General features: G+C 46.4%; 1 protein-coding gene across 4 annotated transcripts in view; it reads right to left on the bottom strand.

Annotated features, from left to right (window-relative positions):
* The window catches only part of LOC147727294 (protein prune homolog 2-like), a 1,486,257-nt gene that overhangs the window by 564,842 nt on the left and 895,963 nt on the right, over positions 1-25,452 (bottom strand). For all 4 annotated transcript variants that reach the window (XM_086961350.1, XM_086961348.1, XM_086961347.1 and 1 more), the window contains exon 7: positions 5,798-5,956. In XM_086961350.1, coding sequence (XP_086817476.1) covers positions 5,798-5,956 — 159 coding nt within the window. The remainder of the gene's footprint in view (positions 1-5,797; positions 5,957-25,452) is intronic.

The raw sequence follows: 25,452 nt of genomic DNA, 5'->3' as shown, positions 1-25,452 counted from the left end.
GGCTGACAGAGCCCCCCAAAGAGTGCACACTAAATGTTTTTTAAAACAACTTGACTAGAAGATTATGGTTAAACTAGAGTACTACTGAGTGCACCTGAGCTGCATTCCTGTTTGTGCAACTTTCTAAAAGTGGCATTTTCAGACTTACAACTTAAAATCTGATTCTACCATAAGTTGTGATTTTAACTTGTGAGCTCAGAGACACTAAACCAACTCATAATATCTATCTTACCCCAATTGGAAATTACACTTATAAAATGTAATAAGATAATCCCTAGGTTAACCTATGGGAGAGAAAGGCCTTGAAGCCGTGAAAAACAAATTTAAGAGTTTTTCACTACCTGGACATGTAAAACTTAAAAGTTCATGTCCAAATTTTTGAATACACTGCACCCTGTCCGTGGGACTGTCCAGGTCTACCTTAGGGGTGTCATATGTATTAAAAAGGAAGGTCTTGGTAGCGGGGGCCGGCACAAGTAAGCGTGATGGGGTGGGGCGGGGCTGGGCATAGTGGGAGGGGGAAAGTCGACAGACAACGAAATAGGTATAATTGAATACATTAATAATACCAATTCCGTCGTCGACTTCCCCCTCAACACCCAGCTTACCGGTGCCAGCAGCCGCTGGGTCTGGGCCTGGCAATAGAGTTAACTTGTCAGGTCAAAATGGCAGTTTAAAACTGCACACACAGGATATGCAATGACATTGCTGCAGGCCCACTAGTAGTAGCAACCAAGCGTAGAAGATGTACTCATGTATGGGTGTGGGCCATACACTCAGAGCTCAGTAAAACAAAAAAGATGCCCAGCCAGTGCTTTGTCTTTGAGAAATGAAATTACTTTACTATACACAGAGCTAAATGCTATGCATAGAAGCATAAATGAAGGTGTGGAAACAAAAAGCAATTGCAAACATGGTATAAGGCTTTTCACAAAAAACAATTTCTCATTACTGGTTTTAACAATAAATAAGCCCATGCCTGTCAGCCACATACCACTGGACCTTTCTCATGAGGTTCTTGGTAACTGTTCTGATGGAGGAGGCATCCGGATCCACTTCCAGGCTACTCATCCGAAGTGGAAAATACAATGTTGCCTTGTGTTTCCTGAGCTGCTACCTGGTCCACGCTTCTCGCTCTGTGATGTGCACACACTCGAGCAATCTTCTCTCAGAACTGGCAAGCTGGCGCACAAAGCAGATGCAAAGGCATGCTGACGGGTTCCAAGCTGTTGCCATGCACAATCTCTTCGAAAGTGCACCACAACAAATCTCCTCTTCCTGGCTGAGCGGTGCCTATCTAAGACTTCTTATATCAACAGGCCCAGTGTTGTCCCCATCAACCTGCCACACACATCCCGATCTTTATGGGTGCATCAGGGGGGAAGTATTTAGGGTTAGGTGTTTAGTTTGACAACTTATCAGGCTAATGACGGTGTTAAAAATTATCGCCAGTTTTGCGGCAGAAAACTGCCTCTAAAGCGGCGATAATGGGCTTGATAATATACCCTTGAGAATTCCAATAGAAGTCCATGTTCTGGTGTGAACATGGGCTTCTATTGGAATTCACAAGGGCATATTATGAAACTCATTATCGCCGCTTTAGCAGCAGTTTTCTGTTTTGAAGTGTTAGGAACCAGGTGGTATTGTGGAGTGAACCAAGTGGATTAAAAAGCAGATGACGTGACCGCACAGCGGACTTGCGCAGCGGGTGTGCCGCTGGCGCACCAAAGGCACACTCGTCTGCACCAAACCGTGGCCGGCATGTGCCAGGGGAAAGAACCCCTGTCAAATTGATTACCGATAAGTATGTCTACAGTGCCGAAATGCTCAAACACTACAGGACGTCGCTCAGAGGCAAGTGTGTTCACTCTATGCTTCCGGATAGCCCCACTATTCAGTGCCCCAGTTGTTCCTTTAAGTACCTCCCTGCCCTTGAAGTCTCTATAACTCTTTATAGCAGGAAGGCTATTAATATGCTTTTGCTCAATTGTCGCTCCCTCCCTAAGCATGCCTTAGAGATTCACCTTCTTTTAGAAATGGAAAATCCGGATGTGTTCTTTTTAACTGAGACTTGGTTGAATAAGGATGCTGAACCCTACATTGTTCAGGCGCTCCCATCTGGCTATGTTATTCAGAGGCTGGACCAGAGGTCGGGACGTGGAGGTGGGATTGCATTATTTATAAAACTGATTTTAAATGTTGCGTTACTTATGATCCCTTACCTGACTGTGAAAGCATGTTTTAACAATCAATGTTTCCCCTGTAAGCACCTTTTCAGGGATTTTAGTATATCGTCCACCAGGCCTCCTAGGCCTCTTTGGTCAGGATCTCCCTGACATTGCTGCTAACCTGTCCGGCCCTCTCTCCAATTTCACACTTTTGGGAGATTTTAATTTACATAATGATGTGACACTACCCTCTTCCACCTTAGATTTGCTTGACGGACTGGGGACATTCCAATTGAACCAAAAAGTAAGTGGTTCCACCCACTCCAAAGGCCAGTTATTGGACCTTATATTTTCTAATATCCAGAATCTTGGTGTTAGGGACCCCATTACAATACTTCGGTCAGACCATCTGCTATCCCTTTCTCTTGGGCCTCACAGGATATCACTATTCCAGCTGTAAAGAAGACTAAAAAATGTACCCGTACCTGGTTCAAACTTCCTTTAAAATCTTGGGTGACTATCCTTGAAGATAGCACGTCCATACTGGAACCGGATCCTGTCACGGCGAATGATAATCTTAACAACTGGATCGAGTCATCGCTCAACTCTGTCCTCCCAAAAAAATCGATTTATAAAAAAGTAGGAATTATTAAAAACGCCTGGTACTCCCCCAAGCTCCGGGAGCCCAATCAATCTTGTAAAGATTGTAAAGTAGCTGGAGAAAGGATTAGCTGGTCTCCAAAAAAACTGAATATAGAGCAGCAATAAAACTCTAGAAAGCCGAAATAAAGGGTCTTCTTTTGTATGCTTGGTTGTTTATAATATATTCTTTCATTTCTGCTTTGATTTGTTTGTATTCAATATTTGTCTTTATGACTGAATCTATATTAATTAGGTTTTGGGTTAATTCTACAAATAACATATTGAACGATCTCCATGTTCATATCTTATTATTGTTGGTTATGGCTTCCAACAATGTTCAAACCTAAAATAGTGGTTAAATCTGAAGTTAAACCTTGATCCGGGGGAGGTGGCAAACCCAACCCAGCAAGAAAGCGACCTCAAGGGCTATGAAGTCCAGCTTTGTCCACTTGGAGTTTTTTTCAAAATTATGTTTATTTTAACTTTTTTCCCCGTGCAGACATTAAGGGCAGTCACCCCCAGCAGCTATATTAACCAAGATAAGGAAAATACAAATAGTGATACTCCAACCCATATCACCAGGCAGCACTACCCCTGCCATTGCAGGGATCTTATTATGCATTCTGACATCCTGCTTACGTCTCCTTCTCTAGCTGTTATGCTGCCCACTGGCCCAGGATGCCCTCTGCCATTTCCGTATCACCTGCTAATTGGGTCAGCATGTCTGCCCAGTCTCTGAGGTCCTCTTAGACCTTCTCATCAGTTCGTATCTGATTTAGGTGAGTTTCTTCTGCAAGAGCCCATTCCAACATGTCCCGAAGCAATTTGCAGGCCATTATTGGATATCCATTGTATCACAATATGGTGTTTTGCAAGCAGGAGACCTAGTTTTGAAAATCTGCACTGCATATTGCCCTGTTTGGGTTTGGGTATCATGCCAAGCAGGCAGTGGCCGACAGTTGGATGCGCACCCTTGTCATACTTACCTCCTCCCAGTATCCCGTTATCGCTCTGCACGCCCATGCCAAATGGAGAAATGTAGCTCCATGTTCTTTATATTTTGGACACAACAACTGCTTAGTATGATATATTTTGTGCAGTCTATCAGGTATCAGATAGGTCCAGTATAGATAGTGGAAGTGTGTAAGCTGTCCACTTGGGGATTTTGACACCAAAACCAATGGATTCATCTGGATCTCAATGACATTGCATCTGTCTATAAGTGAGCCTCCCCAGCCTCAGCCTTGAACCTTGCCCTACTGATGGATTTAGAACTTCATTTCAGAGACTAGGTATGAAGATAAAAACTTGACCTGCCTGGTGTGTCCTATCGCTGCTCAATCATGGCCAGCCTGAAATTGTGCCTGGGTCCCATTCAACCTCAAACTGTTACTAATGAACATCGTTTTAATTTTGAATCCAGTTTATGTCTGAAAACTTCCAAAAATTATAGCTGAGGAAATGTAACGCTGTGCCTGCATATCACATCTAACCATTTTCAATTCAGAAGGAAAATAAAACTGGGTTATATATCCAGGACTGGGCTCTTTGATTTTTGTTTCCTCCCTTTCATTCTGCTCAGGACCATCATCCTAAATATCCAGGAGTGCTCGTGACTGCTATAAAATTCACATAATAAATAATGGAAGCTTGGGTCAATCAGTTTCCTCTTTCCTGGGTACTGTGTATGTTACACTTGAACCTCTAGGTGAAACATGACTTACGCATGGCCTTTGAGAGGTGGAAGTGCAAATACATCATTAATTCACTTAATCTGGTTCAGCAAATAAAATAATTCAAATCAATATGAGAATCAAAACAGGTAACATAAGTCAGATAGAAACTCTCAAATGTAAACACTCAGATGCAAACTTTTAGGCCAAATGATCAATATGATTCTTATTCACTGCTACCATTCCCGAGATCCAAATTAGGAAAGCATTTAGGGCCATATTATCAAGGGGGTTTATCAAGGGGGTTTATCTCCGCTTTTTTGGCTTTAAAAGCCAAGAAAGCGGAAATAAAATTATCTCCCTATTACCTAGCTGTCGCTAACACCAGTTAGCGACAGCTAGTAGGAGATAGCGACCATCTTGGGCCCCACTTTGCATGTCAGTGATATTTATCACTAATGACATGCAAAGTGGGCGTGCCAAGATGTTAGCGACTGGAAACAGTCGCTAACATCGCTATCTCCTATTGCCAACTTTTGGAGATATTCGCGCTAAGCGTGAACATCTCCAAAAGCTAACACCTGCCCTGAGCAGTTCTTAGCCATGTTATCCAATGGGAGGTGGATAACATGGCTAAGAGCATTAGCTCGGTAATGTATGAATATCGCTGACTTTTCAGCGATATTCATGCATTGCGGCCGATTTTTATCGCATTTGCGATAAACCTTGGTAATACCAAGGTTTATCTGCGATAAAAATCGCCGCAGCTCTGCAGTAAATTTTTGTCTCTAACCAAGCAGTAGCGATAATTATCGCTATTGCTTGGTAATATGCCCCCAAATTCAGTATTTAAGATACGTAGGTCTTCCCGTTAGAGTTTCAGGGGTTATTACAACATCCTACATGACAATCTTTTTTAAATAAAGAGAACATTTCCTGCTCCGCAGCTCCATAACTGATCGAAATGCAAAAAGCAAGGTGGCCGGCACTTTTGCTGTTTCCTTGCAAAGGACTAATTATTAATATATTTATGTTCATCATTGTCAGCCGGAGGGCCAGAACAAAACAACTATCTGTGTAGGTCACATATAGGAGAGACCTGTCTAGTAGACTGCAGTCCATAATTCATGTAAAAAATCTCAGAAGTCCAAAAAGAAAAATAATAATTGGAGGTGGAGGCGCACCAGGCAGAGGGAGTTCCAAAAATCATCAAAAAAGCAAAATAATAGATGGAAAGCAAAGAAGAACATATAAGTTCTCATGAAAAAAAGTTGTTGTCAGTTATCAAAGGAATGATTAATTCATAACACTTACTTGATTGCTAAGTTCTATGTTATCTGAGTACACAGCTATTTGTCGCTTAGTAAGCTGATCCTCGGATATAGTGTTGGCCAAAATGACAAGTGCATCAAATCCATATTTATCCAGAAAAAGTTTGAGATCCACTGTAATGTTTCTGGGGCTCCCAAAATCCTGAAATGTAATACAAAATGTTATTAGAGCATTATGTTTTATTTAAAAAAATACGAGACAGTTTGATCTTGAAACGTTTGATTTAAATCACACATTTAACTGGGTTAGCTACAGCATAACAGCATGCAATAAACAAATAGGGCCTTTTTAGGATGTTGGACGGACCACCAGTGACAGACGGTTGGTGGCGATCGGTCCAACATCAACGGCATCGGTCCTACCTCCAGATTACGATGCCGGAAGTCAGTTCAAAGTCACCGGAGGACCAACCGCTTCCTTCGACAGGATCAATGATCTTGTCAGGGCGTCGGTTCGAGGCGTAATCCCTACACTGGAGGGAGCACCTCCGTAGTGATTAGGATGTCCATTTCTGACAGCGTTTCCATGTTGACCTTTCTGACATGGAAAGGCTGTCGGCAAGGGACTTTCAGGGCCCCTAGCACGGCCCCGTCCCACTAGGCCTCCGCAGTGTGGCCCGGTGGGCACATATGGTGCCCCCATACTACATGGTGCCTGGCACACGGTGCATAGATGTTTTGAAACATACCCTTTACCATTGCAACTTGTGCTGCAGCACTTTTCTGGGCCACAGCACAAGCAGCAATGATAATGGCTATGTTTCTGGCCGCTCTGCTGGCGGTTACATCATAATATTGGGAGTGGAATCGCTGACTACTTGTTGGGCGATTCCACTCCTGAAATGATGTCAGTCAGACGCTCATCCAACTGGCATTGTAATAAGCCCATTAATTATTAAAGAAATATGGATCTTCTCACATTTTAACAAATGGCTTATATAGCTCACTCAATAATTTAAATCATTTATTTAGTATTTCCAAAGTTCAGTCACATTACTTTTTCACCAAAAAACTGTAATTATCACCCAGATGTACACTATAACAAAAATGTGAAACTGTCAAAATGTTAGGGTGATTTAATGATTTAAGAAACATGTCAATTTAAACGTCCTAGTGCCGTAATCAAGAACTATGCATTGCTTTTTGATCTTCAATGCTCTTCTTGCTGTAGGGTTATATTCACAGAGTATGTTATGCATATTAATGTAATTTACATATGCAGCAAGTAAGATCTCTATTCCCACATATCAACATCTAAATTTATGGAAGTTCTACACTGTGAGTGCATTTATTACAAATAAAAATGCAAAAGATGGTACATAAATCTGCAGTTGGATGTGCGACAAAGCAGTGGGAAATGGGTATTACAACTAACTTTTCATGGAAGTGGGCTATGCAATTGTGGTCAACATATATATATAGTAATACCTCCGAGTATTCATAAAAAAAATCAATTTTGGTTCCACTTTTAAACATGAACCTATATAATATAGGTGTTGAAGGAAGGAAAGAGCAGGTCAAAAAGCAAGGAGAAAAGTACGCATCTAATCACATATAATACAACATTGTCGCTTAGGAAAAAAAAAAGAAAAAAAAAACATCTCAAGTTCCTGTCCATTTAGCGATTGGGGACCATAGGTTACGACCAAATGTTTTCTTAGAGATACCCTTCATTTTATACAATGCAATTTCAAGATGGTACATAGATAAGAGCTTAGTTCGCCACATAATGAAATTGGGTGGCTCTTCATCAAGCCAACCTGATGTTAAGCAAAAACGATAAGCAGACATACATACAAACACAAATCCTATGTCCGTGTCAGAGGCCAAGTTAGTCCCATTTTCCTCACAGCCAAAAATAACCATTGATGCTGTTAGCTTGACTTGAATGGACAGCTCAGCAGCCAGAAAGTACTCAACTTCCGCAATGAATCGTGCCAATTTCGGACAGTCAAAAAACATGTGTGCGGCATCAGCCCCATATAGATTACACCGACTGCAATTTGTCCCATGCCCAACACTCCATTTAGCTAGCTTCCCTGGTGTATAATAGAGCCCAAAGACAGACATGAAATGCTGGCTGATGAGTGGTCCATTCAATAAGACATTTCTAGCGATTGCTAAGCTTCTTTCTATATTTACACATTGAATATTCAGTTTATTCTGCCATTTACTCGCTATAGCCTCTAAATCGTCCTCCCTTTGCTCCAAGATTAATTGATACAGGGGTCCTATTCTTTGCCCCTGTTTAATCGCTTCTAGAATTTCAATATTCCCCAAGAAAGTTAAAGATTTTGAGAGTTTCTGTGAACAAAAGCTGCGAACCTGAAGGTATTTGAAAAAATCAGAGCGAGGTATATGATAAGTATTCATCAAATGATCAAACGATACAAAATCATTTTCTATAAATAAGTCCCCCAGCTTCCTAATGCCTAGATTATTCCACCTATACATTACCCCATCATTGAATAGCTCTGGGAGAAGCGAGCAATTCTGCAAAGGGGTGTACATATTTAGGTTGGTATTGAGCCAAATTTTTTTTTTCATAGATCGCCAAATCGAAAAGGCTGTATCAAATATCTTAAATTTGTTTTTTTTATAGTAACTCGGCTCTATTATCCGGATTAGGCACTGTTTGGCCTCGGTGCCCAAAAGCATTTCATTGATTGACGGGGTCAAAAAGTCCTCCATAGAATCTTCCGGCAGTAGTAGAACACCCATGTATTGAATTATTGCCATCCAGTGATACAGTTGGAAATTTGGAATGCCCCACCCCCCTCTATCTCGGGGTAATTCACAGCTTTTCAATGCTCTCCTGGCCCGACGGTACCCCCATAAATATCTAGAGCACATTCTCCCTATACGGGCAAAATACCCGGAAGATATTAACAAAGGTATGGCACGGAAAATGTACAAAAACTTAGGAAAAATTTACATTTTTATCGCATTCCTGCGGCCTAATAATGATAACTTCAAATTATTAACCCTTTCTAGGGTTTGAGGACGCTATTACAGGATCTAGGATAATAGGAATAATATCCTCGATGGTAGCTGTAATTTTGATCCCAAGATACGTGGCCTCTTTGTCTATCTTCATATTCTCAGGGCATCCTGCCACCGAGTGTATAAGCTGGGTTTTATTGATATTCAGCTTATAGCCTGAGAAACGGCCAAATTCCTCCGCAGACTTTACAATAATGGGCAATGCCGTATTGAGTTCAGCTGTTACCACGGCAATATCATCGGCGTAAGCGCAAACTTTTAATTCCCAGCTATTTAACTGCACAGGTTAATTGCGGGATTCCTTTCCAGGTTTCTAATGAATGGGTCAATATATACAGCGAACAGCAAGGGGGAACAGGGACAACCGTGTCTCGTGCCCCTTGCTATTCGCACCAACCCTGACGATGAGCCAGAAATCCGAATGATCGCAGTCGGTTGAGAATAAATTGTTTGTGTCGCCTTGATGAGCTCCACGGGGATCCCCATCTTCCCTAACACAGACCACAGAAAGGGCCAGGTGACCCTGTTGAACGCTTTTTCGGCGTCCATCAGGGCCACCCCAACCGGGGAACAAGTTCCCTTCGCCCAATCCAGCAAGGATATTATTTGCCTAATCTAGTCAGTGGTACCTCTACCATGTATAAAACCGTGTTACCTTATAAAAACAATCCCCGTCATTAAATCATTTAACCGGTTGGCGATCAGCTTCGAATAGATTTTACTATCAGTATTCAGCAGAGAGATTGGCCTGTAAGACCCCATCTCTTCTGGATTTTTTCCTTTCTTTTTAAAGATAACGATTATAGCTTCTGCCCATGACCGCGGAGCCATTCCCACAACAGCCTGGCGACACACATCCAGCAGTTCTTTTTTAAGTTGATTTCTAAATGTTCTATAAAATTCCAACAGGATATTATCTGGCACTGTGGCCTTACCCAGGGCTAGCTCTAAGATCGCTGTCTCGATCTCTCCCCATTCTGGGGTCGCTAAGAGGATCGTTTGCTGAGCCTCAGATAAAGTTAATGAGCTAGTATCCTTTAGGTATTCGCTCGGTTCAGCAGGTTCCCCTTCCTCACTATAGAGTCGTTGATAAAACTCTTGGAAGGCCGACAGAATCCCTTCTTTAGTCTCCTGTATAACCCCCTTCAGATCCCTGATTTTTAAGATATCGTTATATATCTGCTTCTCCCTTGCTCTCTTTGCTAACATTCTGCCTGTTTTCTCCTTGAACTCATATGCTGTTTCCTTATATTGAGTATAGTTAGTGGCAATTATATCAGCTATCTTAGAATAAGCGTTAGCTCTTTTAATTGAGAAATCATTTTGAGCCAGTTTACTCAAATCGGAATCCACTCCTTGCCTTAACAACTCTGCCAGCTTTTCCTCAGCTCTTGTAATTTCGTCAAAATCCTTCCGTTGCTCAATTAGGAGTTGCTTGTGCTTAAACCCGGAATAGCTAAGTGTCTCCCCGCGAACCACAGCTTTCAATGTGTCCCAGACCATTTCCTGAGTTGCCGTACCTTTATTAAAAGCGAAGAATTCCTCTATTACTTTAGACATATACTGACAATACTGTGCATCCAATAGCAATTTACGTTCAAAAGACCATCGTGGGGATTCTATTTTACCCCCCATATCAATAGTCAATTCCAAAACTACAGGGTTGTGATCAGATATTAGTTTGGGGTGGATCTTGATTTTGGCCTGTGTTAAAAGAACATATGAAATAAAATAGGAATCCAGCCGGACAAATTTTAGGTGTGGAGCAGAAAAATACGTAAACTCCGGATCATTCGGATTCTTCTCATGCCAAGCATCATAGAGGCCATGCTCTAGAAGTAACGCCCGTAGGGCAGTATACCCAAGTTTTTTCCTACCAGTATATATTGAGCTGGATCTTATGTCTGCCCCTGCCCTCACATTAATATTACAATCTCCACGCAGTAAAACTGGGGTAATCCATTGTGCCAATTCTAAATTAATGAAATTAAATACTTCTGCATCGTCCAGATTTGGACCATATAAATTGCAGAGAGTAAATCCTTGCTGACCCACCTTAAAATCCGCAATTACCCATCTTCCCCATTTATCTGCAGTAGACTTTACACAATCCACGAACCCTCCTTTTTTTAGTATCGCTACCCCTCTTTTTAACTCAGACTGCTTGGAGCAAACTACCATCTCCAGCCCCAAACTCTTTAAATATTCCCTATTGGCCTAAGCAATATGGGTTTCCTGCAAGCACAGTATATCTATACTCAATATCTGTATAATCTTCGCTAGCACGTGTCGTTTCCGAGAATAATTTAAACCGCATACATTTAATGTACAGAATGATCCTTAATCTTTCTAGCCATCGAAATTTAGTTCGAAATTTAGTTCCACTTGTCTCTTTTATACCTCCTACCAACAACTCTTTATGGAATGTCTCAGCATAAAATTTGTGCCTTAGCAAAAACCTTAACCAAAGCAAATTTGAATACCCTGCTGCTGCCATTTTCACCCCCCCAGCACCTAAAACCTGTGCCCCCCCTTATCCCCCCTTTCCCCCCCACCCCTACTGTCCTGCCCTCCCCTCCCCCCTCCCAACCTTCCCACCAAATGAGGCCCAAGGACCATCAGTCCCTGCAATGATGGAGTACCGTGTCCCCCTCCCCACAATCCCTTGAGACCAGAAACTTTATCCTACCTAAGAATAAAGAGGAAAAAAAAGACACCTACAAAAAAGAGCAGGAAAAACAATATAGCCTACAGCCAATCTCTAAAACCAGCTGCATGGGGGGCGTGTCCAGGATGGCGGCGTGATCGGACGCAGGTTCCGGGTCTCCCTGCCCGATCTCGCCGTTTTGCCGATTCCACAGCCCATATCTCTCCCCAGGGTGCCCAAATCCGAGGGGAGCACCCAGCGCTGCGGGGGGGCCGGAGATATCGCCGACAGCCCGCTCGGCTGAAACGGCGGGAGCTGCTGACGCCTGCTATGCCACTGCCGGTAATGGCGCCCGAGCTAAGGGAGTGAAGCCCGCCTGGAGACGGAGCGGCGATTGCTTGGCTGGCGGCCGACTTGGTGCGGAGAAGCGAGGGGGCGTCCCGGACAGCGACGCTGAGGCGGGTGGCCCGCGGCGACGCCGCGCAGCACAGGAGCTTCGACCGGGAGGCGCAGAGCCCGGCCGGGGCATCCTAAATCGAGCCCCCGGCTTGGGGCCTGGTGCCGGTTCCCTACCACCGAAGAGCGGGCCGCTCACAAAGCACGGAGGGGTCTGAGGGCGCCCAGAAGACAGCACGACACCGCCGCAGCTGAGAAGCACCCAGCGGCATACTTGGGGAGGCACTGTCGGGGCTGCCGAGACCGGACACGGACCTGCGGCCTCATCCTGCCAAGCCCCATCTGCCGAGGCGGACTCCGCGGCGCTCACGACCTGGGTCTGCTCGGGCCTGCTTGGAGGGGCTGCCCCGGACCCCCGGCGACCAGACAGAGGTGAGAGGGGCCTGGGCGGAGGTGAAAGCTTTGACAGGCTCGGGGGGCATGATCGAGCCCCCGGTGGGGGTAGCTGCGAGGGGCCAAGGAGAGCCACGCTTTGGGGCCTGGTGACGCACATGTGTGTTGTACTGGGGTGCTGAGAGGGGTGCTGTGAACTGTGGTCCTCGCCTGGTCGAGCCTGGGGATCGCCCGCGGGGTCGCTGGCCGGACCGCACCCACTGTGGACTTGTGCGACACGGTGAACCGTGGTAGAACCTTATAAAGGTCGGCAACGCAGGAGGGGGAGGAACAGTCTGCGCTAGGACCTCGCCGCAGCGCTAGCACCGGCCTGTGCTGCTGGGGGCGCCCCGAGCTGCCTGGCCGCCTGTGGCGCGGCCCTGTAGGAGTGGACCGCAAGATGGCGCAAAGAGGGAGGAAAGGAGCCCAAACACTGCCGGAAATGCTAGCTAAATCGCAACCCAAAGGGAGCAAGGATCCCCCCTCCCCGATACCGGCTAAACAGTCGCCGACCCCCGCTGATGACCAAGTGCCCGTCACCAGGTCCTTTCTGGAGGGTCTATTTAACTCACTTCGGGACGACTTCCGGTCCCTGAAGCAGGAGGTGGCCGGAGAGGTCCGGGAGCTTCGCCGTGATGTGGAGGGCCTTGGGGAAAGGGTGGCCTCCGTCGAGGAGGCCGATCAGGCTCGAAGCGGGGAAATCGAGCAACTTCAGCAGGAGATCCTGCGCCTCACTGACCAGCAGGTGGACCTACAAGCCCATGCAGAGGACCTTGAAAACCGTTCCCGCCGAAATAACATACGGGTCCGGGGGGTCCCTTCGAAGGAGGAGGGGACTGACGTCGTGGGCTACCTACAGTCCCTCTTCAGGAGCATCTTGGGGGAATCGGAGGACTTTGTCATTTGAATCGACAGAGCCCACAGAGTTGGACTGCCGCGGAGAGCCCAGGCCCCACCGCCGGACAATTTGGCGTATCTCCCGGATTTCCCCCTTAAAGAGAGAATCCTCCGGGAGGCTCAAAGATCCCAACCCCTTCGATATCAGGATCACCCCATCGCTCTGTACCAGGATCTTGCAGCTACCACCCTCCACAAGAGGAAGGAATTCAAACAGGTGACGGACTTCCTAAGACAGAAGGAGATCCCGTATTCCTGGGGCCACCCCTTTCGGATCATATTCAAGTGGGAAGGCCGGCTGCATCAATTGCGCTCTCTCAAGGACACATGTGCGCTTTTGGGCCTCGACCACACTGACACTGCACCGGTGTTCAGAAGTTCTCAAGGGACACCCGGGGGGGGTTGGCAAACTGTGCAGCGCAGACGTTCACCAGTACACCGCCTCAAACCGGATGCCTCTGCCATCTTCCGAGAAAGAGAAACTGCACTAGCGGAGGTAGCCAAAGAGACCTCATCCCCGGAATGATAACACTATAACGGGAGAGATTCCTTGTCGCACTTGCCCTGCCCGGGCGATGGGTGGGTCGGGCGGGGAGACCGGAGGTGCCGCCATCGGAGATGACCCCTTCATTATTTCTTGCCACGGCCCTGTGTGGACTGACAGGACTGGGACTATGTGTTTCAAGGGATGTTGGGCGGGGTGGGGGGAGTTGGGGAGGTGGGGGGGGAATAGGGCTTTTGCTTGCCTTGACCTTAGCTTTCACAAACAGAGCTGTAGCCAATGGGGGTTTTGGGTTGTTTGGGGGGGAATTGTTGGGCTAGGGGGGGCTTCGGGGTGGGGACCAGTGTGCCGATCCGATTCTGTTGTTGATTCTAGAGCCATGTCCACGCAGCGCCGCCTTGGTGGTCTCTCACCTGCTTGGTTGGCGGGTCACTGTGTTTGCCGAGATGGACCGACATTGTTTCCACTGCTCATCTGCGGACTCTGTTCCCCCACCCAGAGGGGTACTGTATACCGATGTACCATGCCTGCTGTTGCCTCATGGATGTTGACCCTTCCTGTATTAGAGCTGACTGATCCCCGTCAGCGACGATCCGCTCTTTCCTACATAGACCATTTAGTGGCGGACGATTACCTACTGCGGGGGGCACACCTGCTTAAAATTCTTACTGGGCGGGGAAATGCACCACATCTCTGCACTACGGCATGCTCTCATTCTGCGCTGCGCCACATATACACTGCATCATGACAGACACAACCCTTAAAATAGTGACGCTTAACGTGAAAGGGCTGAACAACCCGATCAAAAGGAGGGCTGTCATCTCCTACCTTGAAAACTCCGGGGCGGATGTTTGCCTGATACAGGAAACTCACCTACTGCAGAAAGATTGGCATAGGATGCGCTCCCGAGTCTTTCCACATCAATTCTTCTCTTCCCTCCCAGCGAAGACGGCTGGGGTTGCCATTTTAGTATCTAGGAGCTTCCGGGGGACTGTGGGGACCAAGGTGGGGGAGATCAGGGGTCGACTCTTGGCACATACATTCCAATTAGGCAACACAACCCTCACTATCGGCTCCCTCTACGCGCCGAACACCGGACAGGAGGCCTTCCTGAAGGGTGCTATCTCAGAAGCTCTTCAAACCCCGCAGACGCCCCTACTCATAGGCGGGGACTTCAACATTGTTATGGACACGAACGCGGACCGGTCGGGACACCGCTATGGGGAGACAGGTGCTCTTTCAGCCGATGGCCGAGAGTGGCTTAAAGATAGGGACTTAATAGACCTCTGGAGGGCCCACCACCCGAGCGCCTCGCAATTCACATTTTATTCACATGTGCACCACACCTATGCCCGCCTAGACCATTTCGTGGGCTCCTCGGATTTTCTCAAAACCCTGCAGGAGGTGGATATAGTACCGGCGGCTATCTCCGACCACGATGCGGTAGAGATCTCCCTCGCGCTCTGTGCAGACCGCCGTCCCCGGGGCCCGTGGCGCCTACGCGAAACCTTGTTGCAGAGACCTGCCGTCACCAAAAGGATCAGTGAATGCATCACTGATTACCTGTCCGTCAACGACACGCCTGGGATCTCCGCTGCGGCCCTGTGGGGGGCCCTGAAATCGGTCGTCCGTGGGGAGCTCATAGCCATTGCGGCAGCAGAGGCCAAAGACCGCAAAAGCAAGCGGGATGACCTCACGGCGAGGGTCGCTGAACTAGAACGGGTTCATAGCCGCACCTGCGCCCCGCGGGTCTGGAAACAGTTGAAGGCGGCCCGGGCCCAATTGGCCAGTCTGGACACGGATCGGGCGGAATTTGCGGCTCTTCGCCTTCGGCATACGTACTATGTCGGGGGCAACAAGACAGGCCGATTACTGGCCAGCGCCCTAAAGGCGAAAACCCAGCGAGCTAAGATCAATACCCTCTTAGGTGACGATGGAGCGGTACTAACCACTGATACCCAGGTAGCCGAGGCGTTTCGCTCCTACTATGCCTCACTGTATGGGGAGGAAACAGCCTCTTCCGAGGATATCAAGGCCTATTTGGCCACGACAACTCTGACCGAGATCTCCAAGGCCGATGCGGAGGCTCTCGACGCCCCTATTCGCCAAGATGAGGTGCTAGTGGCCATATCCCGACTGCGCCCGCTCAAGTCCCCGGGACCGGATGGGTTCTCGGCGGGCTTTTACAAACTTTTTAGCCTACAGCTGGCCCCAGTGCTCACACGCCTGTTTAATTCTTTTGAGGGGGAGGGTGCCATACCCCCGGATGTTGGCCGCGGAGGTAGGGGTACTGCCAAAGCCCGGCAAGAAACCCACACATTGTTCTGCATTTCGCCCTATCTCACTTTTAAACCTTGACCTGAAGCTTTTTACGGGCATTCTTGCTGCGCGTCTTGGCCCATGCCTGCCTGGCCTCTTAGAACCAGATCAGTCGGGCTTTGTCCCCACCAGACAGTGCGGGGATAATACCAAACGGGTGCTGCATCTCATCGATAAATCGCATTTTCAGGCCTCAGACTCGGCGCTGCTCGCTGTTGACGCTGAAAAAGCGTTTGATCGTGTCAATTGGACTTTCCTGCAGCACGTCCTCCGTCGCTTCGGCCTTGGCGACCGCTTCTGCTCCCGCATAGCGGGCTGTTACCATCACCCACAGGCTAAGATCCGCCTGGGAGGCCTGCACTCACAACCATTCGAAATTCAGCGAGGTACCCAACAGGGGTGTCCTCTCTCCCCCCTCCTCTTCGCTATGTATATAGAGCCGCTAGCACAGAAAGTCAGGGATAACCCTCGGATTAAAGGCATTGAGTTTGGCCGCGAGCCCCATACCATCAGTCTCTACGCAGACGACGTAATTGCTGCACTAGACCAGCCCATCTCCTCTATACCCGCCTTTATGGAGGAAATTGCCTCATTCGGAACTGTTTCGGGATTCCGTATTAACATAGATAAATCCCTGATTTTGCCCTTGGGCAGCAATGTGGGCCTGCAGACCCCCGCCATGGGCCTGGGGACTGGTCTTCAGCTAGCCACTCAAGTGCCGTACTTGGGGATTACTCTCACTCACTCAACGGACCTTACGGTCTCCACTAACTATAACACCCTCACCGCCCGGATTCGGGCAGACTTGGCGAGATGGTCCAAGCAACCTCTCTCCCTGCTCGGGAGGGTGGCGGCAGTGAAGATGTCGGCCCTGCCACGGATCCTATACTTGTTTCAAACCATCCCGGTAATGCCCCCGGCGGGAGTCCTGACGGCCCTGCAGGACGCCCTGAATGCCTTTGTCTGGGAGGGAAAACGAGCACGAATCCACAAGTTACTGGCGTATAGGAGCCTGGACGAGGGCGGCCTGGGTGTCCCGAACCTCATGAGGTATTTCTATGCATCTCAACTTCGATACCTGGTAGAATGGTACCGACCTGAATCTGAGAAGAGATGGCTCTTCCAGGATAGGGCCATGGCACAGACACCACTCTGGAGGGTTCCGTTCCTCGCTAAGCAGCATAGACCAAAATACATGCTACGGTCGCCTATCACGCGCACGACTCTACGGGTGTGGGATAAGGTGGCGCGCAAACACGAGCTGACCTCCTTTCCCTCCCCATTCACTCCCATTTTTGATAATCCCGACTTCCCTCCGGGCGTCGGTGCGAACACATTCCCCCAGTGGCGTGGCACGGCGTGCCGGGCCGCTGGTGACCTCTTTGACCTGCAGGGATTTCTCCCCTTCGCGGATATCAGACAAGGGTATGGCATAGAGAAGCCTCATCTTTTCCAGTACCTCCAGCTTCGTCACTGGCTCACTCACCCCGATATCGCTGCCCTGGTGGGCCGCCCCATGTCGACTTTCGAAAAATGGCTGCTAACTAAGGATACGGATAAACACCTCATCTCTGACCTATACCAAATGCTCACACCGCCGCGCACCCCGGTCAAAACACCAAGCCAAAGGCGCTGGGAGGCTGAACTGGGTAGAGCCCTGACACCCAAGGAATGGGGACACATCTATTACAGAGCCTCACACACCACTCGCAACACCACAGCAAGGGAAACAGCAGTGAAGTTAGCAATGTACTGGCACCTCACCCCGGCTCGGTTGCACAAGGGAAACCCGGCGCGTAGCGAGCTTTGCTGGAGAGGGTGCGGGGAACGGGGCACTCTGACCCACATACTTTGGGAATGCACGCGTCTCGGGGACTTCTGGAGAGTTGTCTTGGATGATATTGACTCTACATTTGAGACTGAAGTCCCGAGATTTCCTGCATACGCTCTGCTGGGTCTACCTAATGCATTAACTTTCCCATTAAGGTCGTTGCGGGGCCGGCAAATGGGCATCGCCATGCAAGCGGCTACGCAACACATTTTGTCACTGTGGGGATCCCCAAATACATCCACGCACACAGGCTGGCTGCATAAGCTGTGGTTCACTCTTGGGATGGAGCGCATCCATGCTACACTCACTAATTCTACCGAAGCCTTTCGGAAGACGTGGCTTCCTATATTGAATCTCCTCTCCAAAGAGTTCAATGAAATTACATGCCCTAAGTATCTTCGAATCCTACGCCTCACTAACACCACTGAGGACCCTCGGTGAACCACCGGACGGCCACACGGTTCGTCCCTGGTGCATTGACGATTCTACTACCATTTCGGGGCATACTGGTCGGGCGGGGGGAAAGGGTCTGGGGGAGGGGGCGGGGAGTTCCTGGTTGTTGTCGTTCTTTTTATGTTATTTGGCTGCCTAACGGTTTCACCGCACTTGCGATGTCACATTGCTCTCCTGACATACTTATATTGCATTTTCCTTCATGATAGGGAAGACATGCTTGTCTGTCCCGCCCGCTGTGTATGCCACTTGCCTGAACTTATGACGGAGATGTCTCGTTATATGCTTGTTGACGTATTCAATAAAATACATTTGAAACTAAAACCAGCTGCATAAATGTATAAGTTACATCACCCTTTTTACTCTATCTTTATCCAGGCTATTACTTATGATCCCCCCCTCGACAATCTACAAAGATTCGAGAAACTCTTTCGCCTGAATCTCTGACTGAAAAAATTTGGTTTGGCCTTTAAACATAACCTTAAGTTTCGTCGGAGTCTGCAGGTAAACAACAGCCCCTTTCTTTAGATAATCTGGGATGAGTTGCCTTAAATGCCACCTCCTAGAGACTGTTGCCTGACAGAAATCCGGTCTAACAAAAAAATTAAACCCCTTGGCTGTTGCTTTCTTGTTCTGTCTAGCCAAGTCAAAGATGTTTTCACGCGCTAGAAAGTTATTGAAGCACACTAATATCGCCCTTGGAAGGTTCTCTTGTCCTTGACGGGGTTTCCTCAGATTGACGGGAAACCTGTGTGCCCTCTGAACTTCCCGTGTCCAGTCCCAAGTAGTCAGGTCCGGAAAAGCTTCTTTCAAAAGTTCAGCAACAAACTTACGAGGGTTCGCTCCTTCCAGTCCCTCAGGAACCCCCCAAGGAAACGCAAATTTTGTCTTCGAGCATGATTTTCAAGTTCACACAACTTATTACTCATGTCCTCACGGTGTGCCTTGATGCTCTCCAGCTCCTCTTTCTGCACCGCGGCATAGTCTTGAATGAATGAAATTATTTGTAGAGCGCACGATGGCCAAAACGGCTTCCTGGCGCTGGGAGCTCTAAAGAACCGAACAGACAGGGCCAGGAGGTTTATCAGGGGTAGGCCAGGGCAAACAGAAAAGTTTTCAGCGCTTTACGGAAGTGTGAAAAGATAGGGATCGAACGCATAGAAAGAGGAAGGGAGTTCCAGAACCGGGGAGCAAGAACAGAGAAACGGGTTCCACCAGTGCGAGATTTGTGAAAGCGGGGAACAGTGAGGAGGGCAGAAGATGATGAACGGAGAGTGCGGGCAGGGGTGTGAAGGGAAATCAAAGAATTGATGAAAGCCGGTGCAGAGTGATCAAGGGCCCGATAAACAAGGCACCCTAGTTTAAACAGAGATCTCTGCAAAATGGGCAACCAGTGAAGGGATTTGAGGACGGGAGTGATATGATGGGTTTTGGGCAAGTGAAAGATAAGACGGGCGGCCTGATTCTGGATAGCTTGTAAGCGGCGGGTTTCATAGGCAGGAATGCCAGCGAACAAGCTATTGCCATAATCAAGGCGGGAAGTGATAAGGGCAGAAATAATGATTTTAAGGGAGTCAAGAGAAAAGAAACGAGAAATTTTCCGGATCATTCGAAGGGAAAGAAAACAGGAGGACACCACGGCGCTGACCTGGCCATGCATGGACAGGTCCTGTCTGACCTTGATGCCCAAAGTTTTAACAGAGGGAACGGGGGTGGGAGGGGGGCCAAGAATGGGAGGCCAGAAAGCAGGGGACCAGGGGCTGGATGAGCCGCCAATCAGGACAAGCTCAGTCTTATCTGGGTTGAGCTTGAGGTGGTTGGCGCTCATCCACCCAGAAATAAAGACCATGGTGGAGTGAATAAAGGATAAAGAGTGAGAAGGAGAGGAAAGATCAAAGACGAGCTGGAGGTCGTCAGCGTAGTTATACACAGAGACCCCCAGCTCAAGAAGGGAAGAGATAAGAGCGTGAATATAGAGGTTGAAAAGAAGGGGAGAGAGAGAGGAACCTTGGGGGACCCCACAGGGCACCGGGAGGGGGGAAGCAGAAAAGCCGGGAAGGTGAACGGCTTGAGAACGACCTGTCAAGAAGGAGGTGATCCAGGAGAGGGCAGAACCTCGTATGCTTCTAGTACAGATATGCGGGCTTCTGCTTCTGTTACTCTGTCAGCAGTTTCTGCTCCTAGTTTTATCGCCCGCCTTACTGCATTTTTCACTTTGCTGCATGTAGTCTGCACCCGTGTGATTTCAGCTTTACTCTCGGCTCTGTGGACCATTATAGTTTCATATATAGTGTCAAGAGTAATTTCTTGCGGGGATGATATCTCTGAAGGTCTTGAGTCTACCCTTCTCGTTTCACTCAGCATTTGCCTCTCCTCTGTCGTTTCTCCTATGGCAGAACAAGATGCTTGAGAATGATCTTGCCTACCCTCTTGATTTTCTTTTTTCCTCTTTGTTCTCTTCCTTATAGAGGAGGCACTGCAATTAGGCGATATCTTGCTTTCCCCAGTTGACTCATCGCCGCTGCTAACATCACTTTCTTCATCTACCCAGTCCTCGTCCGATGATTTTTCAGATAGTGAATACAAATTTTCGCCGGATTCTGGTACTGACAAAGTCCCCATGAGCCAGCCTCATTCTGCAGTAGATCGAGGTGAATATCTAAATCCTCAGCGTCTCTCGTTGTTCTGTCTCCCAAGGCGCCACCTTCAAGATTATCCTGCTTCTGCTCCAGAAATTCTTGAAGCTCTTGAGGTTGTACAGTATTTTGCGCTGTGTCAGACTTATCACGCATATCACAATTGTCTATATTCTCTACCAGTACCTCATCCTGCTGCGCCGGGGTGTCTGGAGTTAACGTTGAAGTTGTAGCAATGCCCCATTTTCTACCGTTTCTACCGTTTCCACTATACAATCATTGTTCCGAGCGCTCTGCCGCTCAAGCATGGCCGGAAGAGTCAAACTATGTGTCCCTTTCTTCAGGGAGCGTGGAGCTACAGAGCCCTTTCAGTTTAAGCTGTTTTTTTCCGGACTCCCGCAGTGTTAGCAGTACTGTTGCTAGTTGAATCAATGGCTGACTCTGGGACACTCTCAGACTCTTTTACACCCCCACTACTTAGTCCTTCAGTGCTTTCCCCCGTACCTGACTCCTTGTTTTTACCGCTGCATGTAGTTACTTTCATAGTCTCTTTTCCCTCCTCCGCATTTTTCACTGACATCTTCTTCCTTTTCGAGACGCCTCCTTTACCTCGAACCACCCGACTTTGCAATCCGCCGAACAAGAGTAAAAGGGGAGACCTCCAGAGTGGCGCTCTGCGCCTAAACGTAGTTAAATCACCCAGCACCCGTATTATATTGTAGCAGGACTTTTTGCCGTTATCTTGGCTACAGTATCAAGTTTTTATTTCGCAGAAGTAATTGCTACTTTCTACTTTCCCCAAGGCAAGGCCGGCTCCGTCACCTGTAGCGGGTTTCCCGCTACCGATTCTCCACACAACGTCCCTGCTGAGTGGGCCCGCCTTAGACCGCCTCCCGGCCGTCTCCGATAGTGCCGGCTCCCGCTGACTCTCCGCTAGCTTGATGCTCCGGTAGCGGCGGCTCCTGCTCTCGTTCAAGCTGGACTCAAAAAACAGCCTGATCTAGCACCAGAGCCCACTCCTTACTCCTTGCTCCTTGTTCCACGCTACAATTGCTACCTTCCCTGGAGAAAAGAAGCCGGCGTCTTCATCAGCAGCGGGTTTTCCCGCTCCAGCTTTCTTCCATAACGTCTCATCTAGGTCAGCCCGCCTCCTTCAGACCGCCTTCTGGCCGCCTCCTGGCCGTCTCACGGCCGCGTCCGGTAGCTGACTCGGTGCTCTCCTTTACGCCAGCCTAGCACTGGATCCTGCTCTTCTAACAAGCCGGTGAGCTCCTATCATACTCCCGCTTAGTTATCCGCCTCAGCACCAGCAAAAGCTCCGACGGTAGTTTAGTTTTCTGGTCCGAGGACGGGAGAGAAGGACGGAGCTGTTCACACAGCCCACACCACGGATGCCATCTTGCCTCCTTCACACATTGATATACAACTTTATGTCAAAACATTACTTCACTAAATAAATGATCTCCTGTAACCAACCATTGAAGAAATAGGAATTTTTCTAAATCCTAAACTTGTATTTTGTCCACTTTGTGGACAACCAGAAAGAGCCGCCCATGGATAAGACAGGGAAAATTAATTACATTTGCAACTGCAATTTGAGTTTGTTAGGTTCAGTTGAGGATATGTGTGGGTAGTGTTTTAAATTGCTGTTTGAAATGTATTGTTTACTTATTAAAATATGTTTTTAATATCTTGCATACTTTTTAAAATATATATTTTCAAGTTTAATATATTTATTTTTCAGAATATAGGGTTTCAAAGGAGTTTTGGGTTTCAAAGTGTTCTAAAATTTATGTTTTGGGTTTTTTATGTTAATTAAATAACTAATATTAATTTTACACTGTTTATTTACCACTTAAGAATATATTGTCTTTGTTTATGTTTATGGGTGGGCTACTGGGTTTTATAAGGGTTTTAGAGGGGTGGCATTTTAAAATGGATGTATTCGGTGTTTTTTTCAACAATTATTTGTGTAATGTTTTTTCTTAAAAAAAAGTCCAAATATATTTTTCATTATTCATTTTTCATATTTATGTTTAGGAAATTAATTTGAGTTCTTTTATATTTGTTTACCAATTTTGTTTAATACATACATTTTTGAATGAATAAAATGTAAGATGAACACAATTTTAAACTGAAATTAATGTTCTTTTATACATGTACATATCAGATATTATTTCATATATTCAAATATTTACATTAATATCGTGTTTAGTATTTTTAAATAATTTTATTCCGTTTTTTACTATAATAAGTAATACATTTCAGATATATTATAATTTTATTAAAAATATATATTTTTTAATGTTGAATAGTTTGGGTCTTGATTAGTACATTTTATACCCTCAAAGATAAATATTTTCTACAATGTTAAAAGATGGCTGACATTGGGAATACTTTCTGGTGCTTAGCTTGGCATGGGAATAGTAAATCTGACCTCCCCCCTTCAGAGTCAGATGCTTTCCCTTATGTTGCTTACTTTGGCCTGGCAATTGTAACTCTGACACCACTCCAGAACCCCCTTCATCCACCCACCCCAGAGTCCAGTGCTTTCCTCTGTGCTGCTTAGGCTGGAGTGGCAATAGTAAATGTGAAGCCCCCAGAGTCTAATATTTTCCACAATGTTGCTCTGTTTGAAGTAGGAATAGCAAATCTGACCCCCATAATATATTTACTTTCCCCAATATAAGTTGGATTGCAGTTAGAATAGTAAATGTGATCTCATGCATGTTAATTTATAATAAATGTAAAATGCATTATAAAATAATTTTAAAAATGTAGTAGATGTACAAGAAAATATTATAGATTTTTAAAAATAAAAATAAGTTGCATAATATTTAATTTTATTTTTATTTTCAGATAGGTGTTTACAAAAATGATTTCATATTTTTAACTTGATCTATGTTTTACAAATTATACTTTTTAATGTAAAAAGTTACATTTATTACCAGCAGCAGTATAAAATACTAATTCTTTTACAGATTAAATACATTTTATATTTTTTAAAGGATTCATTTTTACAATTTAATTCAATATTTATTTAATTCTATTGTTAATTATAAAAAGTAGGCCCTCGTTTTGATGTTGGGTGGAACGCCACCAAAAGTATTATTGTCACCTATATTTTTGTATTAGATATTTTTAACTTTAGATACTTTTGTAGGATGCTACTTTGGAATCAATTTTAACTAAAGGTGTAGGGTATATGAAATAATTTGGTAGGGCAATATTATTGTGGTCAATATTTATGACTACATTCCTAAAAAGTGTATATTGCCCTGACATGTCCTTTAGTTTTTCTAGATTAGGTAAAAAGTCATAAAAGTCTTCTTTGTCAAGCTTTAAGTAAATGGATCAGACATTTGTCAATGTCTAACAGTTCAATTTTTCCTAAAGAAGCTGTAGCCACATATCCCCTGCCTGACAGCAACATTCATCCACAATCTCACTACTGCCTAATGACACCTATACCCACTTCAGAGTGACACTTAGACCAATTCTTCATATGCCACTTGCAGACATGACACTTCAGGATGAAAAACAGAAAGGCCAAACTGATAAAGCTTTTTTAAGTGAAAACTTTACATTTGCAAACGAAGCAGGCTTTTGGGAATGTTCAACATCTCTACTTATTTACACCACATTGGACCCCTGTGCATTTTTAACCTGATTTAAAGGTGATGGTGGTTGGAAGCCTTTCTTATAGTGGACAAAAATGAGAAACTTTACCGTTCATGCACATAAACAATCGTCCCTGTAGTGCAGGCACCCTTGCAACATGGCGCAAGTGGGCCTGTGCTGGAACTAGGCAGCTTTTTAGCGCTAGAATAAACATAGGAGTGTGCCGTTTTTTTGTAAATATGGTGCATCCTTGCGTTTTGAAAATGTTGGAGCGCTGGGTTCCCCTACGAGTTAAATGTATGCGCTTTAAACTGTGCTGTTGTATAGAGACAGTGCTGAGCTCTGCTATGAGCCAGACATCTGTTCCCATTAAGATGATATTATACTTTACAGGCCACATCCTCAGAATGTCTTTACAGCTAATACCCACAAGCATCTCCCTTTCAAAAGAAATAGAAATGAACGTTCCTTGAAGCTGTTCTTCAGACTTTGCATAAACTGGCGCAAGTAAAAACTTCCGCCGGGGGGCGCATAGGCAGCACGTACTTTAAGAATGAGCAAAGGCGTCACATTGCAAATATTTATCGGTATGCACTTCTGCGTCCACGCCAAATACTGCACATATGCTGCTGCACGTGCCCAGATGGACGTTATTAAATAGCTTTGGGAATACGTTTATGCAGCATAGCCCCATCCTGCATAGGATTTGGCCCACTTGTTCCTTAGTATTAAGTCACTGACTGAACGATGCACCATGTATGGAGAACACAATAGCAAGGGCAGGCTGCCGCACTCTGGCCCAAGTTTTTTTTTTCTCTGATTAGAAATGGGTCCAACATGGATTTGTAAAATTATTTTCTTCCCAATCCATTTAATAACTCGGGTTTCTGAACATGAAAAT

The sequence above is a fragment of the Lissotriton vulgaris genome, chromosome 3_1 (assembly GCF_964263255.1).
Source record: "Lissotriton vulgaris chromosome 3_1, aLisVul1.2, whole genome shotgun sequence".
Taxonomy (NCBI): Eukaryota; Metazoa; Chordata; class Amphibia; order Caudata; family Salamandridae; genus Lissotriton; species Lissotriton vulgaris.
Note: the sequence above shows the minus strand (reverse complement) of the source record. Positions and strands in the feature narration are given on the sequence as shown.